Source organism: Symsagittifera roscoffensis, chromosome 2 (genome assembly GCF_963678635.1).
Source record: "Symsagittifera roscoffensis chromosome 2, txSymRosc1.1, whole genome shotgun sequence".
Taxonomy (NCBI): Eukaryota; Metazoa; Xenacoelomorpha; order Acoela; family Convolutidae; genus Symsagittifera; species Symsagittifera roscoffensis.
The window spans coordinates 77,402,564-77,420,514 of NC_087063.1; the positions used below are offsets into that span (position 1 = coordinate 77,402,564).

The 17,951-nt window shown below is 37.2% G+C and overlaps 3 protein-coding genes across 4 annotated transcripts in view; all 3 read right to left on the minus strand.

Annotated features, from left to right (window-relative positions):
* Positions 1-17,951, minus strand: part of LOC134840564 (uncharacterized) — a 257,049-nt gene that overhangs the window by 40,841 nt on the left and 198,257 nt on the right. The gene's annotated exons all lie outside the window — the stretch shown is intronic.
* LOC134840553 (synergin gamma-like) lies at positions 1,540-17,925 on the minus strand. Of its 2 annotated transcripts, XM_063856451.1 has the most exons (9): positions 16,846-17,925; positions 16,480-16,640; positions 13,649-13,988; positions 11,722-11,885; positions 8,964-10,958; positions 8,584-8,730; positions 3,487-3,510; positions 2,599-2,904; positions 1,540-2,228 (listed from the first exon to the last, which is right to left on the minus strand). In XM_063856451.1, the coding sequence occupies exons 1-9, from the start codon at positions 17,492-17,494 to the stop codon at positions 1,914-1,916; spliced, it is 4,101 nt and encodes a 1,366-aa protein (XP_063712521.1). In that variant the 5' UTR covers positions 17,495-17,925; the 3' UTR covers positions 1,540-1,913. The 2 variants fall into 2 exon arrangements, with proteins under 2 accessions (XP_063712521.1, XP_063712522.1); XM_063856452.1 differs by lacking the exon at positions 3,487-3,510.
* On the minus strand, positions 3,963-6,693 carry LOC134840555 (heat shock 70 kDa protein-like). Its single transcript, XM_063856454.1, has 2 exons — positions 5,978-6,693; positions 3,963-5,784 (listed from the first exon to the last, which is right to left on the minus strand). The coding sequence occupies exons 1-2, from the start codon at positions 6,288-6,290 to the stop codon at positions 4,148-4,150; spliced, it is 1,950 nt and encodes a 649-aa protein (XP_063712524.1). The 5' UTR covers positions 6,291-6,693; the 3' UTR covers positions 3,963-4,147.

Genomic DNA, 17,951 nt, shown 5'->3' on the forward strand with positions numbered 1-17,951 from the left:
AATCATGAAGAAATACATTTGACTTTCTGATAAAACACTGATTTGGTTTAGATCGTATCTCAGTAATCGGGGACCAGAAGGTTTACATTGAATAACTTTTTTCTGATGGACTTTTTGTCGAGCATGGTATTCCTCAAGCGCCATAAAATTCGTAAAATATTCCTCAAGCGCCGTATTATTCGTAAAATTTTGGACTCGAATCATTACCTGACATTGATCGACCTAGACTTATCAAGCGCCGTTGATAGACTTCGGTATGATTATTTACTCAGAATCATGAAGAAATACATTTGACTTTCTGATAAAACACTGAGTTGGTTTAGATCGTATCTCAGTAATCGGGGACCAGAAGGTTTACATTGAATAACTTTTTTCTGGTGGACTTTTTCTCGAGCATGGTATTCCTCAAGGTTCGATCTTAAGACCCCTCTTATTTTGCGTTTAATTTTTTCCTCTTCGAAATATTTTTTTAAATCTCGATGTTTCCTATCAATCGTACGCGGATGATACCTTATTCTATGTTGCTACAAATTTCAAAGAAGATGATTATGCCATGGTCAAGGAAAAAGTTCATTCGGTTATAAGTAATGCGCTGAGTTGTTACAAAAGACTTGGCTTGGCGGTGAACCCTGATAAAACTGAATTTATTTTTCTGGCAAAACCTACTTGAAAATGAAGTTGGGAACTTTCGTTGTTGGTTCATATGAAGTCAATGTTTTACACGAATTAAAAACTTTAGGGGTAATAATTGATATGATTTTGAATGCTGTTCCAAGCGTCGATTAGAGCCAAAACTGGTATAAAACCACGGGTTAGAATCATCAAAATCACTTTTCCAACGTTTGCTGCTTGCTTCGAAAAAGTTTAGGTTTTACTTAGTAGCAACTGGTCAGCGAGATTCTAACAGATTCTGGAACTACAAGAAACTCAGTCACCAGACGTCGCAACAAAATGTTTCAAACTGTATAATTTAATTGAAAAAATGTCGGCCAAGTTTTGAGGTTGTTGATTTAAATTTCAAATTCGGGACAAGGATTTCATTGAAACAAAAAATTCCAAAACTTTAATAAAAGGGAAACGAGAAAATCAAATTACTATACTTATTGCTTTTCGAGGCTACTTTTGATGGGAAAATCATGTACAGATGCTGTAATCAGATTTGATGAGTTAAATCGATACCAACACTTCAACATAAACAAGTAACACATTATTTTTTTTTTATTTCGCGACCTTAGCAGTATTGAAAAATACAATTTTTTTTCTTGTATCATAAGGCTTACCGCGTAGCCATCTATCATCTTCACAGAACAAACTGTTTTCAGCAAATCATTAAATTTCGAAGTAAATCATCAAGCTCTTGAATTTTTGAATAAAACTACGTTCAATTAAGCATTGAGTTTAAACGAACTTATGGCTAGGAAGCTGAAAATAAAACGAAACAATTTTTGCCTTGCAAATCTAAAATTCATGAACCTTTAAAAATTGTTGGAAACTTAGAAAACAAGCAGAACAATTTGAAATTAAATTCAAAAACTTTATTTACAATCTAGCCAAATTATATTCAATTTTCTAGACATTGAAAGAGCTTCATAGAAATGAAAATAGCTTCATATAAATTGCTTATAAATATAAATTTCAAATGAACTATCAAATAGTTTCACTTTATTTTTAAAAACAATTGCCGCCACCTCACTCGTACCTTTCAAAAATATATGCCTAGAAAACAATTCATCAAAAAGGGTGATTTGCGTTAAGGCTCATTAAATGTTGTCAACGCGGAACTGAAACTTACTTAAAAACAAACGAAAGCACCAAACAGACCATAACCAAAAATATATTTCAAAGTTCAGCAGAGTTTCGAGGATCAAAATAAACTATCGTTTATCGCTGACTTTAAATTCCAAAAATTCTCTTCATAACACGTCGACCAGTAGAAGAGAGGGTAGCACTAAGTCTACCTTGTTGACCCACAGATTAGCACAGGGTGCGTGATATATTCGACCTCCGAATGATATGCAGTGAAGGGAAGGGTTGTTGTCGTTGAAAGGTCGTGACCTCTCGTCACTGTGTTTGAGGTGGTTTGTGTTGTGACTACTCGGCTGTTGTTGTGGTTTGGATGGATCGTCTATTTGCAGTAGGCAGACTCCACAAGCCTCCGCTCCAAATTGGGCCACTGGTGGTAGTTCGCATTCTGATGTACTCGCTACGAACATGCTGGATTTAGATACCTGTGAACAACAACTATTTTACAAACAAAATAATAAAACGCCATGTAGTTTCAATTATCACGGCACTATTTTTGGCCGGTTTCTTTTAGCATTTTGCTAAATACTATATTCAAAAAGTAAAAGTTATTTTAGTTACGTTTTTTTACAATGCAGCAATTTTTTTGCTGATTAAAATTCACTGCAAATATTACTAGGCATGTATTTTTCACTTTCTTTAACTAATTAACAGATTTTTTTTTAGCAGTTGGCATATTTTTCATTTGACTAGTACCATTTTAACTTTCATTCACACCTTAATTTAGCCCGGCTTAATAATCAATTTCTAAGAATTATTTAAAAAATTCTTATCTTTTTTGTGACTTTTACTGACCTCCTCGGGAATATATTGCTGTATTTGAACCCATCTTTCTTCAATTGCCCTTATCAATTCCTTCAGGCTCTCATCGTATAGTTTGAAAGACTCAAATGATCTCTTCACTTTTAATGACACGCCGTACACCAAACAAGCCCCAGTGCAAAACGCCATCCATTCGTTGCTATTGAGTACTTCATCTTTCAAACTTGAGCTTCCTCTTGATGTTTCTTCGATTGTTTCAAATGCCGTTTTCAAAACTGTTTCACACTGCGTAAGTAATTGTTCCCACACTTTTTTCTGTCGTGTACCATCGCTGAATTCCTTAAAAGGATCAAATTTAGTCAAACAAACAAATTTATGATAGAGAAAATAGAGAATGGCCTCTGCTTTTTTATAATAGTGTCGAGGAATTTATTCAATCTTTTTTCACGTCTTTAAAATTCCAAAATATAGCCAGGTGACAGTTGGAAAAGTGTAATGAACGCAACAAAAAAAACTAACTTTTTGTTTGAAAAAAACTTCAACTTTCGAATTTTAAAGAAAAACATATACCCTTGAAGCTCTTTGAATTAAAAGATAAAATTTGTGATTGGTATTTTTTGATAAAATTAACCCAATTGGTAAAAACTGGATCATTACGTAAATTTTAAATTCCGCTGGGAACCCTGAACATTAAAATTGCTGTTTGCAAAGTGGCTTCATTGTTGCAAGTTTTTACCTAAAATCATATCATGCCAAATTCAAATTATGGATATCAAACACTAACAATGATCACCAAATAATTATTACAATGGATGATTTCACAATAACTAAATCTAAAATCTGTGAATATGGAACTAAATGAATTTGAATTTGAAGTTTCTCACAATTATTTCTCATACATGAAACAATCTTTCATATTACCTTTGGTAGTTCGAAATTTTCCACCTACAAACAAGTATTCAAGTGTTGTTTTGGCTATGAATCAACTGAAATAGGTGTGCGATGAAGCTATGGCCTGTGACCTGCTACTTTTCTTCATGCAAATTCAAGGTCAGATACGATCGAGTGACAATCAGAAAAAAAATCTTCAGCAGGATAATGCTAATATTTTTTACTATAAACCATCCTCTCCCAATTTGTTTTGTAGGACTTTCAAAGATGTTTAGCATATTTAATCTAATAGAAGCTAATTTTATTTCATTACAAACCAAGAAAATGCACACAATCCGAAACACATTATTTCAGCAGTTCCAATTTTGCGTTGTGAATTCAGGGCTCAGTAAAAATTGCACCAAATAACCTACACACCTACTCTATTTCACAAACAAGTACAAACTAGTAACAAGTAAGCTCTTGTTATATATAGGAAAGCTTACTTTTCTGGTATTAGTCACAAATTCTCAATTTAAAAGAATCCAAATTGTAATGGTTTAAATTTTCTCTCAGCAAAAACTCACTGCAGTAAAAATTATGATTTTTTAAAAACTAAACAATGTCATGTCATATTATTAAATAAAAGTAACTTCAGTTAGTTCCCGACCGTCCGAGTTTTGATTTAACCCGTTCATGGTTCCTACTTCGACTAATGACCTATCATTTCATCCATACTTATCCCAGTATCTCCTGCTCCATTCGGCAGCTGGCAACTAGGGTTGTACAATTTACTCATCACAGATGCCACCCTGTCCTGAACTTGTTTCATCTTGCACTCATAAACAATTTTCTCGGCTGATTGATTCATCTCTAGCCAAGTCTCAGTTTCCTTCACAAGATCTGAAAACATCGTCTTTTCCTTCGGATCCAACTTATCTGCCACCGATTTGTCTTCCATCGATGATTTGCCCGTCAAGATATAGCTTTCAAGCGTGTTCCTTGCCGCAATTCTTGCACGACATGCATCATCTTCCGCTTTGAAATTCATCGCGTCTGCAACCATCTTGTCAATTTCCTGTTGACTCAAACGATTCTGGTCGTTTGTAACTTTCATTGACTTAACTATACCACTGCTAGTGTCCTTGGCAGTTACTGTCAGCATACAGTTTACGTCGACATCGAAAATTACCTCGATCTTCGAGACACCCCGAGGAGCCAATTGGATTCCTTCCAGCGTGAACGAGCCCAAAAGGTTGTTGTCCTTCGTCATCGGCCGTTCTCCTTCGAAAACTCGAATAGTTACACCCGGTTGGTTGTCCGCATATGTTGAAAATGTTCTTTGCGCTCTTGTTGAAATTTTCGTGTTTCTCTCCACCAGCTTTGACATGACTCCTCCTGCACTTTCGATCCCAAGTGAGAGCGGGACAACATCTACTAGAAAAAGGTCATTTATGTTGTCGTCTTTCACATTAGTCAACATCGCTGCTTGGACTGCCGCGCCATAGGCCACCGCTTCGTCGGGATTAACTGAACAATTTAACTGCTTCCCGTTAAAATATTCTTTCAGGAGAGCCCTGATCTTTGGAATCCTTGTAGATCCTCCCACAAGCACAACTTCATGTATGTCACCTTTACTCAGCTGTGCATCTTCTAGCGCCCTGGTTACAGGCTCCAGTGTACTTCGAAACAGATCAAAACATGAGGCCTCAAACCGAGCGCGTGAGATCTTACTGCAAAAATCGATTCCTTGATACAACGAGGCTATCTCAATTGTCGCCTGGGAACTCGATGACAAGGTTCTCTTTGCATTTTCAGCCGCAGATCTCAGTCGTCTCAGAGCTCTGTTGTCCTGTGAGAGATCTTGCTTGTGTTTCTTCTTGAACTCCTCAATCAGGAGTTTCATCAACCGATTATCAAAATCGCCACCTCCCAAATGAGTGTCACCTGCCGTTGATTTCACTTCAAAGGTCCCCTTTTCAATTAGGAGAACTGAGACGTCAAACGTTCCTCCGCCTAGATCGAAAATCAGCACGTGTTTCCCTCCGACAGAAGGCTGCTGCTTATCCAGACCATATGCTAATGCTGCTGCTGTTGGCTCATTAATGATTCTAAGCACATTCAGCCCCGCAATTGTTGCCGCGTCTTGCGTGGCCGATCTTTGCGCATCGTTGAAGTATGCTGGAACTGTGATCACTACATTCTTCACAACTGCTCCTAGATACTCTTCTGCGATTCCTTTCATCTTTATCAGCACCATTGAACTGATTTCTTCCGCGTGGAACTTTCTCGGCTTCCCTTTGTATTGGACTTCAATCTTCGGTTTGCCTCTGACGTTTTTCACTTTCAGCGGCTTTTTTCGACTTACCCCACATTTCAAATTCTTTTTCCTAGTTGTTTTATGGGTTATTTAATGCGTGACGTTACGCTGAAAAGTAAGTAGTTAGTTCGTTCACGATTCGAAATTTCATTGCACTTTGAAATCGTTAAAATAATTTTTCAAAACATATTTTCAAATCTGAGGGGAAAGTAGAAAAGAGCCCTTTGAATGGCCACATTTTGATGTCCCTTTGAACAATTTCTTCGGAAAATTTTCGCCCAATGAGTCTTTTCGCATCAAAAACTGTGTTACTCGGATTCATTTCGGCCTGATTCTTGGCCGCATCTCCAATCAGTCGTTCTGAGCCATTGAACGCAACGTAGGAAGGTGTGATTCGATGGCCCATGTCATTGGCGATAATTTCCACCTTTCCATTTTGAAATACAGCCGCACATGAGTAGGTGGTTCCAAGATCGATTCCAATCGCTGGCGCTATTTGAGACATTTTCTGGTATTTACGGCGTGAATGGTCCATTGCTGATTTAAAGTCTTTAAGCAAAATTTAAACAATGAAAGTGTTTATAAATACCTAAGTCTGAATGAATAAATATACTTCGTTTATGACTTCATTTAACCAACAACTGAATCATAAAATAAGGAAAAGATGCCGCCAATTTTCACATGACTTCTTATACACTTTACATATGTCAGCTCAAATTGAGAAATAATTTAGGAATCTGAAAAATTAGCCCTTTGTCCGGTTGGTTGAGGAGGGGGGTAAAAGGAATAGAGCAAAAAAAATAAAACACCAACGAAAAAAAATCAGTCCGAACAGGAGTTGAAATTAGGTAGCGAACTTCATTTCAGCCACTGAGATAGCTGGCTCTTTTCGGCTCTTTTTCCTCCCCCCTTCTGCAAAATTCTATATTTAAAACTAGTGTTCACATTGTCCGATTATCATGAAAACTGACATGCAGACTAAAAAGGCCATAAACATGACAAACATATTTGGTCTTCATAATTAACCTTTTAAAACCACTCGTTAGACCATAAAATGCATATTTGTGTGAGGTGGGGGGAAAGGAAAAAGAGCCCTCTTTTCTATTGTAGGCTCCCACTAGCCATGTGAACAAGTATGGCTCGTCTTAATATCCTCCTCTCATTTGAACTTCAGTTTGAAACACTATTACAAGATTGGACTCTTTTTCCTCCCCCATACCTCACACGAGCATAAATTTTATGATGTAAGGAGCCCTTATGAACACCAAATATGGGCTCTTTTTCATTTTCCTTCCACTTCGCATGATCATCAATGCTATGGTGTAACTAGTGGTGTTACAAAGTTGAGTATGAAAACCAAAAATGTTTATCATCGCTTAAATCGTCAGCATGTCAGTTTTCATAATCGGATAATTGTGAAAAATTTTGTAGAAATTCGCAGGTGGGGAGGGGGGAAGAGCCTTCTTGTCATACTAATGAAATTTCGGGTCTTTTCCATTATAGCTACCCAGCCATGAAAGAAAAAACAGGCCTGCGCTTGGTAAACACTAGTAAGAACACGACAAAAAGCAGCTCTACAAAGAGCAAACATAGTCAATAGAAATTAGGAAAAAAAGTAATGAACGCAAGTAAACAAAAAACACTGGCTTTGTTGAAAAATCTTAACATTCGAATTTCAAAGAAAAAAATAGATACTCTAGAGAATAAGAGTCTCACACACTAACCACTCAGCCACGGAAGCTTAATAGCCACAAATAAAGCAGAGAACAGACAATTTGCAATTTCCACTGCTACAGTGAACTTTCCGAAAAAGTGAACACTTCTATTTGCGAGTTAGATTCGAAAAAAAGGTTCGTACTGATACACTAACACTCGCAAGCTCGCTAGTATGAAGAGCTTTCAAAAGGCTTAGAAAAACCGAATCTTTATGCGGGACCTAATCCGACAAAAATTAGCAGACACGAAAGTCTAAAATATTCGAAAATTGTTAGTTTCCACAAAAAAACAAGTCCCGAGTGGAATTTAACTTCTGTGAGTTGTCTTCTCAAGCATGAGTGTTAGGACCGCACCAAATTCACAGAACACACTTCGAAAAAAAAATGACAATACCTCTTGTGAGTTGTCTTCTCAAGCATGAGTGTTACCACCGCACCAAATTCACAGAACAAATTTCGAAAAAAAATTGAAAATACCTCTTGCAACTCAATTAGTTGCCCAAAACCAGAATACGCTGGAAAGTTTTTATTACGAGTAAAAATGCCAAAGTTTTAGATAAATTTGGTGCTGCCGCATTAAGTCGACAAAAAAAAGCAAACAAACAAAAGACCGGCAAGATTTTTTGACGGGCGGGAAAATTTCCGCTTACAAAAAAAGGTCCTGGCCGGATTCGAACCATTGACTTTTGTCTTTATAGGCAGGTTCGTCAGCTTTGCCACATGCGCGAATTAACTTCCCAGTTTCATTTCAAATGGAACAAAGGTAAAAGGATTCAAGTTATTCTGTTAAGCTAGTTGGCTACCCCGAAAGTTCTATATTCCGGTTTGATAACGCTTGCTAATCGCAAGCGTAATAAACATGAAAAAAAAACCAGCGCGGAAAAGAATTATAGTGTATTCATGTGATTAGAGTTCATGTGATTTGTGTGCACGTTGAGAATGCAAAAAAAAATCAGTGTCATTTAAACCTCCAATTTCCCATCTTATCTGACAAAACCTTTTTCAAAAAAAAACGCAGGAAATTAAAATAAGGGTTGAAAATTGACGAGATGAGCGGAAACATTTTGCGCATTTCTTCGCAAATATCATCTGAAGTTTAAAGTATGTACTCACGAAATCTTCGTTGAGGCTGATGTATCTTTCTGTTGCTAATGTCCCACCCTGTTGCTTGTCATTCTTGACGGCAGCATCTGAGTTCTTTTTACTTCCAAGTGGACCATTTTGAGAACTATCTGAGCTGAAGTTAGTTTTCGATTCAACCTAACAAATAAAATATGATGACCAGTTGAAGTAAGAATCTATTTTAGAAAAACTAGCTCGCATGAAAACGCTGACGATCCTGTCATGTAAACAAATTTAATCAACAAGCTGGCATCTGATCATTCTGATCTGCTCCATAAGACTGAAATAAAAAATACCCATTTTTCTACATGAGCAGAAATGGGCAATATTCCTGATAGCAAATCCAAATTATTTGTGTAATGCGAACTTACTTTTTGAGTCATTTCCGCTGATTTCGGTCTAATTTTGGGCCTCTTCACGTCTTCGGCTAAAATCGTCTGCTTGATCCTGTCATATAGACCGTCCGCCGACACTTGCTGTTTCGCCCAAATCAATCCAGACACATCTGGACGGCCAGCCTCATTAGCCGAATCGGATCCAAATTCAGTCCATTCGTCATTTTCAGCCGCAAGTTTCTCTTCAAATTCAGCTGATTCGATTTTTTCTGAATGATCATTGGTTGTTTTCTCGACTGTCGATCCTCGCTTTTCATCGGAACGAGGAGTGAACGAATCAAAATCAGCCCAGTCGTCTTCAACCTTTTTTGGTTCATTCTCAGCATCAATACCATTTTCGCTCACAGCTGCTTCTGTTTCGTGAACTGCGGTGGATTCCTTCTGATCTATTTCAGTTTGGTATTCATCTGAATTCGTTTCTTTTTCTTGATTGAAATCTAATCGATTTGAATTATCTAAATTAGCAACGTTATCTGCCATAAAAATATCATCATTTTCTACTTTTTGAGAACCTTGTATTGCTTCCAGTCCTGGGCGATTTTCTGACATTGTGACCTCCTTTTCGAAGTTCAAAGAAACCTCTGGTGTATTTTTGCTCTCAACTGACGACTCAAAATTAGCCCAATCAGACGAATCAAGAGCTTGTGGTGCATTAAACGATTCAAATGGCTGAAATGCCGGCGAAATGTTGGTTTCATGCATCTGCAATGAAACGCTATGCGAAACTGTCTCTGATTTCAAACTTATTGCTTTATTGGTAGAATTCGGAAAAGATTTGAAATCTGCAAAATCATCGTTTATGTTTTCTTGTGACTTGTCTTCGATATCTAACATCCCATTTGTTGAGAGTATTTCTTTCTCAGCCACTTCCGGTGTGACATCTTTTGGTTCGTCAGTCGAAACTATCAAAGCCTTTTCACTAGTTTCTGCCACTAACATATCTCTAAACACTGCATATTTATCAGCAGTATCATTGGTACTGTTTTTACTTTCTGATTCTATTGGTTTGCCTTTATGTACTTCCGGTTGGTTATCATATGAGGGCTTCTTTATATTTTTTTCAGGGCCAGAACTATTCGTTTCAAGATTCAAACTCGGCGCTTCGGTGAAATCCTGGAAATCGTCGAAATCATCATCAACGCCTTCGCTTCTTTTCCTCTCTGGCTCGATTTGCTGGAACTTTTGAAACCACGAATCTTTATTTTCTTTACTTTCATAATCATTTGAATGGTTCGACCTAATTTGCTCCGCTTTAATGACATTAATTGGCAATGTAACCCAGGGCGAAACCAGTTTCGGGCTTGATAGTGATGGTATTTTGATTGATTGCGAGCTTAGCGTTGAACTTGAAGAAATTGTTCTATTTCGAGGACTGCTAGCGCCCATAATATTTTTCAAATCTATCACCGGTATAGCCGGTGAAGCTGGCTTAGCCATTCCAGATAAACTAACAATTGGTTTTATAGAAACTGTCGGAGAAGAATCATCTCCAGAGACAGGGCCACTGCTCAGGTTCGCGGTAATTGGTTCAGCCATTGCAGTTTCAAAATCGGCGAAATCTCCGAACTCGTCTCCCGTTGGATTCGGAAATGCATCAATTTGACCTTTTCCTTTTGAAGAAGCAGTGGTCAATGCGGCCGTAGCGTTTGAAACATTAATTTTTTGTTGACCATCATTGGCTTTTTGCTCTGCATGGTGCCCATAATTTTGAACAGATGACTTCGAAGAACCACCACCACCCCATTGCAACGTTTGTTTAACAGACATGTTGTTCAGCGTCGGTGCAGTACTGCGTGGTATTGATTGCTGCTGGGTTTGATGTTTGTGTATGCTGTTATGCACTGGGTAAGTATTAGTCTGTTGTTGTTGTTGACCGATAGATGTATGTTGTGTTTGTGGACCTGTTGTGAATGTGTGTTTCGGACTGTTGTTGTTTGATGCTAATTGTGCAGGACTTGAACAGGAACTTGACTGAAAAAAAAAACAGCCAATTGTTTTTTAAATTCTCGAATACAATTAGTCTTCCATTGTTATTTCTATTTCAAGCTCACTTTTCCTAAGAGCTCAGAATTGTTTTTTTTGCCTGAATCACGAATTCAGACTTAAAAACAAGCATAAACATTATATAGCATAATAATTCCACACTTCGGACAGAATTGGTCATTAGAAACAGCAAATCTTTGCAATATACCGGTAATTTTGTACTTAAATGATGAGAGTTGACTTCATACCCTGCACATGGAAATCGATTAGCTACAAACGAAAACACGGAATATCTGTACCCTTGGCCTTAAATGAATGTCAAAAGCCAGTTTATTGTTCAACCACCACCTCGAAGTGTGGGTAGAATTTGGTATCAAATGTGGTGTTCAAATGTGGTATCATTTTGAAGCCGTGATGCGAATTACAAAAAAAGTTCGAGAAAACTGTTCTACATCTTTTTGATTCTCAGAATTTTTTCAGAGGAAATTGAACTTCCAATCAAATTTTGTCTTTTATTGCCTTCTTCTTGCAGCCCAATGATTAATTGAAAAAATTTCAAGCCTTCTCACAAAAAAATTTGAAGAAACAAAAACGAATCTTTTGCCTTTCTTTTTTAGCTTCATTGAGATAATAACCGTGCTCGGAACACTAAATACTACTTGCACAGCAGCTTTCTATCTTCGTTGCAGTACGTGACAAGTTTCTTGAAAAAAAAACATGCAAAGCAAACAAAAAAAATAAAATTAACTACCTGATATGAGTCGGCGGCCGAGCAGTCTTCTGAGCCTGAGTACAGAATATCTTCTGCTATGTAGACCACTCCTCCATCCTCCTCCAATTCATCACCCTCTGCCCCAACAGTACCTCGTGGAACACCGCCACCATCATCATCACACGAAGACTCCATGCAAGAACCTTAACAATCAGAAGATCTTTCATCAATTCACATTTAAAGCTAGTGTTACGAGTCCTTGAATTATTTCGGTATTGTTTCATTAGTTTCCTTGAAAAAGCCGCCATACATTTTCACCTCAGGGGAAGTGGCTCAAAGGATACCGTTGTTTGGGGATCAGAGCGAAGGAAAGTGAACTATAATTATAATTATCAATACTTAATCATAGCCACGGACAGTTGGAAAAGTTTCAATGAAAAAACGATTGATATATTTTTTAGAGGTTTGGAGGTACAGGTTTGATAATTTTTCATTTTGCTGAACTAATGTTGAATGAAATAGGTCATTTCAAAATTTTAAAAACTGGCCTTCACCCAAAACCTTACACAGGGGAGCTTCGCTCAATTCTTTCGATTGAGCCCAAAATCTCAGTTTTTATTGGTAGTTCTCGAGACCAGCAAAAAAATGCAACATCATGGTTTTTTCTGAGAGTGCAAACTCTTTGATTTAAAAAAATAAGTGCAGCCGCTCATGCAGAGGAGCTTTCCACAAACCAAAAGCTCGGATTTGGGAGGTAGTTTTCGAAATAAAATTTTTAGAAAGGGCCTAAAATTGAAAATTGACTTTCCCGAGGGTTATAACTTTGCGTGTAAAAAATTGAGCGTATCAGCTTAAGCAGGGGAGCTTACCACAACCCGTTCAACCTATTGAATCCAAAACCTCAGATTTGGTAGGGTAGTTTTCGAGATAGTCAAAAGGTCGAAAAGTAATAAATTCGACTTTCCTTGTCACAACTTTTCTCGCTAAAAAATTTGGGCTTAGCCGTTAAAGCAGAGGAGCTTCCAGCAACCCGTACTTTCGATTGAAATCAAAACCTTGCGAGAGTAGTTGTCGAGAAAGTTTCAAAAAATGGTCAAACAACCGAAAATTTGACTTTTCCGAGGGTCATTATTTTTTGTGTAAAAAAATTTGGGCGTAACCTTTTTTGATTTTCTGAGGGTCATAATTTTTTGTATCAAAAAAACTAGGGCGTAACTGCGCATGCAGGAGAACTTTCAACAAACTTTTCCAAACAGTGAAACCAAAATCTCAGATTCAGGAGGATAGTTTTCGAAAAAAGTCAAAAAGTTTGAAAAACCGGTCAAAAAACCGAAATTTTGATTTTCTGAGGGTCATAACTTATTTGCATAAAAAAACTGGGCGTAACCGCTTGAGCAAGATTGAAAAACCAAACCGCAAAAAATAAGAAACGCTTCTTGAAAACAGAGCCAAAAGACAGTTGGTAAAGAGCGAGCAATGAACGCCAATAACATTCGAACTTCAACGAAAAAAAAAATAGATGCCCTTTAAGCTCTTTGAATTTCTAGAACAATTTATGATTGGCACTTTTTTGATAACAAAAACTCAACTTGAGAAAACTTGGTCAATAGTTAAAGTTTTGCTCCGCTGGAAATCTAAAAACTAAATTCCACTTCGCGACATTTCCAGCAGAAATTAGTGGTATTTGGAGAGTTTTATTCACGTAACTTTCAGCAGATGAGTTTCAATTGAACTCAAAAAGTGCGTATATACCTAAGTGCATTAATATGTATGAATGCACATCTGTAGTTATTAGAGCATTTTAAGACTTTTTCCTGAAAAATAACGAACAAAAAAAATAACAAAGACCTATATTATAGTCTACACTACTTTCGTTACTCTTAAAAAAATAATCAATACGACCTATAAAAGTGTCTTAACTACGTCCATGGACCTTCAAAAATTATCAATGAACCTGTCTACTCACAATTATGTGAATGCTCTGATCTTCCGTCCGTCGAACTGAAACCTTCGTCATTATTAGGTTCACTCGCGAAACCAGCCCAACCTCCGGAAGCTTCACTCTTTGATTCTACTCCACGACGAACCTGAACCGAATTTTGCTGCATTGAAATTGATGAACCTTCAAATGATTGAGTTTGCAAAGTATTCGGAGTTTTCTGCTTGATTACATTTTGGACGTGAGCTGTGAAGTTGTCTTTTAGTGTTGGAGGAATAGAGAGATTTGGATTTGGGAACGCGGGATCCAACTGCAGCTGATGTAGAAATGATATGTTGTTCAGGCCAGCTAGACTGATTTTATTGTTCTAAAAGATCACAAAAATAGTATCAAAACAAGTGATTGGCGCCATTTCGACAGGGCGAAGCCACGCGTCTCAGCCTTTTCAGTACAAAATGTATGCCAGTGCCCAGACGTAATGACATACAATACTTTCTAACCTCTTCAATTATTCAAGAGTGTGAAACACGCGTTGATTTAAGAAAATCATATTTGACAAAAACAAACCCCGCGGAGTAATCAGTGTCGAAAAACGGGGGGAAATGGGGAAATTTTTGCAATCAAAGATAGTCTTGAAACGATTCGATTATGGCAAGTGTAAAAATTAACATAAAGGCAAAGCGGAGCTCGGCACCTTTGGCAAAACGGCAGTTTGCCAAAAAAAACCTCAAAAAGACAGCCACGGAGTCCAAAAAGCTTTGAAACAAAAATTATACAGACGCGAAGCAGCGCTTCGCAAACACTAACCAGAAAACGCCAAAAATTAAACGTAAAAAGTGAACACCGAAAGTAGAAAAAAGCTTTGTCTTAGCAAAACATTTACTATGTGTCGGACTCCAAACTGTGACTTCGAGAATTGAAGTCTCATCTTTTCGCCACAGTCCCTTGAAGGATTGCAAACACTAGCAACCAATGATGCAGCTATAGATCCTAATTTATTGCCAATGCTTTACAGCAAAAAAGCTACCAAATATAAATTAAACTAAAGCTAAGCGCGGCGTTGAACCTCCGACAAGTAGACAAGGAGTCCCACGTCCTTCAATCTGTGCTACGGATACTTAACGATCTGCACACACTAGTCACAAATAAAGCAGAAAAGAGACAGACTGTGAAAATCAAACAATTAGCACCAAATTAGCAATTATATTTGCGAATTATTTTGGGGAAAAAAAAGCAGAGCCATACTAATACAGAGCGCTCGCTAATTTTACAATCTAATTCTTTTGCTTTTTAATGCAATTATTTCCAAGCTTATTGTTAACTGATTCATCTAACACATCAACCAATTCAGTCCTCTCTCGATAATTTAAAAAAACTAACACAGCCAAAGAACAGTTGATAAAGAGAAGCAGAACAAACGGCACTTTTTAACCTTTCGAAGTTCAAAGACATAATTTATCACGTTTAAGCTCTAAAAATTTTAAGTTAATTAGAGCTTAAATCTATTATTCAGAACCACTTTCGAACCTAGAAGTCATTCACGTCTTTTCACGCACTTTCCGCTTTCTTAAATGAACTTTACTGAACTTGAAAAAAAAAATAATAAATTGTTTGCAAATTAGATTCCATTCATTGTAAAAGTTACTACATTTACAAACTAACGAAATCACATTGCGAAATCAAACCTCAAAAAATCAAAATTGAGCGTAAAAAGCTTTTGACTGTTTGTTTTTTTTCCAGGCTTTTCCTTTAAAAAATATCACCAATACCTAAATAAGAGTACTGACTGAGTTCATTTCTCTTAAAAAATCAAAATTCAAATCGCAGACGATCGAATTTGGTGTGATCAAGACTTTTCCTGAACCAATCAAGACCTATTTAAATGACTTCACTAATTTCAATGACACTTTAAAAAAACAAAAAAATCATCTCAACTGCAATATCGGTTATAAAGCTGATTCCGGGAAAAATATAGAGCCCCATTTTGTGACTGAGAGGACAAAGACAAATTAAAAACGGCAAAAAAAAATCGATCAAAAATCTTTTATCAAAAAATTTCTTGAACCTAAATGACCTGCACCATTGCAGGAATACGTCAGTTTTATCAATTTTAATTCCGTTTACAGGTTTCAAAACTGCTGAAATAACTCAAAAAAAACACAATTCTTAGAAAAATCCAGTGCTTAAGTCGACAAAAAAGAGGAGACAAACGATAGGACAACCATTCTTTTTCAAAGCGGAAAGTTGCCAGGCATAGGCGCTACCTCTGTGCCAAATTTGAAAAAAATCGAGCGGAAAAAACGTTAGCCCGAAAAAATTCCTTGTTCCGATTTCATAACGCTTGTTGAACTCAACCGTAAGAAATCTCAAATATTTCATTTCTGTAAATTTGAAGTAAGATAGCATCAAAAGGTCTTTGGAAAATACCACCAAAGGATTTCGCGACGACTCGTATCTGACATTCGAGAAAACCATAAATCAACCAGTTGATACATAAATTTTGTTTCAGCTATCCTTAAAAACGATTGGTATACTTGGACTAAATACGGGGTTTCGCAAACGCGCTTAATGCAAAACTACACCAGAATTCTGACTCAATGTCCTTGAAACATCTAGAATCAAGTAGGTTCATACTTGTATTTTTTTGAAAAATTATTCATGCACCCCATTTTTAAGTTCAAATTAAATTAACTGATTTGGTCTTAAGACTAATTACCAACTTAACAATAAGTTAATGAAAAAAGTCCTCTAGATTTCTCAAAAATAATTAATAGCTGTTCAGGCATCTTTCTGCTCTGCGAGTATTATTCGACTAATTCTACGACTAGCGGCTTTTTAAGGTCTGGTGTTTAACCAACCTGCACAAGTGCTACTAGTGCTAGCAGCATCACACTCTCTTGTAGATTGAGTACTCCCACTGTCTCCTTGTTGACCAGAGACCACAAATGACCCAGTGCTGGCTTCGACAATTGTGACGTCATCAACACAGTGTACAGTTTGGGAGTGTCAAGGTGCTGACCTAAAAAAGTTAAATTGAGATGTATTTCAACTGGCTCTACTCCATTTTTTTGTACCTGCGTTACAGGTACAAAAAACTGTACAATTTCGCACGGATCTTTAGAGAAGGAATATTTAAAAATTCTCGTTGTCACATAACTTGTTTAATATTCATCCTTAGAGGGAACTCACTAATTCACAATCTCTCAGTCACAGTACTGACTTACCATCAGGCACAGCTGCGTATCTCAGTACATCTCTGTATATCGGAGGTAGTCTGTTCAACTGTCTTGTCCATGACGGGTATCCGACCGCCAACTGCTGTTGTTGCTGTACATTGATCACATTGCCAGACTGTTGTTGACCTGATAGCATTCCAGGTTGAGCGCTGTATACACTATTTGGTGCGAAGGATGATTTTTCAGGGTAACTCTGATATGTTTGATAAGGTAAGGGTTGATGCATGTTGTTGCCAAGACTAACATTACTGCTGGCACTGACACTAAAACCTCCATTTTGCGCAGAAACATGTTGACGTCCAAATTGCGCCTGGCTAGCCGAAAATGAATTAGCAGAAACGTTTTGAAACTGATTGCTTACAAATTGGCTGCCTATAGGAAACTGGACAAACTGATTAGCAGCTGTTTGCATATTTGAGTTCGGCTGTCTTACTTGATACTGGTTAAAACCACTAGACTGTTGCTGACTATACTGATATGGGTTGTGATGTTGCGAATTCTGAGGGGGGTTCTGACCTAAAGCGTGACCCACAGTTCCTGGAAAAGCGTTGGGTAAAATGTGGCTATTTTGAGCGGGAGGACGGGGTCGAAATTGTGGCGCCCAATTTTGATTCTGCTGCGATGGCGGCCCAAACATAACATGGAATCTTCAAAACAGAAAATACGTCGAGTAAATTTTATGAAAGAAGTCAACAATAAGAAGTGAACAGGAGCTTGAAAGTTGTATATACTTTTTTAGCTATTTTTCTTTTATATGTAAACAACGAAAATCAATTAGAAGTGTGGAAGTGTTGATTTGCGATGAAGACTGATGAAAACTGGAACTTCCACTTACTATTATTTCAAATATAGAAATCTACTCTTCGTAAGCAAAAGATAGCAGAGGAAACAGGACCGACCCAGTAAGAAAACCCAATTATTTTCCTGTCGGCTTCAATAAATAAATTCTCTAGCCACGACCAACTCATGTTAAAATAAGCCATATAAGGAGCTACCCTCAGATGTAAACTTAGACATATATTTCACTATATTATTTTTTACATGGTATACTCAGTGGGATTGTGGCAACAGTTAACGCAGCTTTTGAAAAATCG

Coding starts and splice junctions, on each gene's coding strand:
- LOC134840555 (XM_063856454.1), bottom strand. CDS start 6,290: ATGGACCATTCACGCCGTAAATACCAGAAAATGTCTCAAATAGCGCCA. Junction 5,785..5,977: donor CAAAATGTGGCCATTCAAAG/GGCTCTTTTCTA, acceptor GAAAAAAGCCGC/TGAAAGTGAAAAACGTCAGA.
- LOC134840553 (XM_063856451.1), bottom strand. CDS start 17,494: ATGTTTGGGCCGCCATCGCAGCAGAATCAAAATTGGGCGCCACAATTT. Junction 16,641..16,845: donor ATACGCAGCTGTGCCTGATG/GTAAGTCAGTAC, acceptor TAACTTTTTTAG/GTCAGCACCTTGACACTCCC. Junction 3,511..8,583: donor TCAGCCTCAACGAAGATTTC/GTGAGTACATAC, acceptor ACTTGTTTGTAG/GTGGAAAATTTCGAACTACC.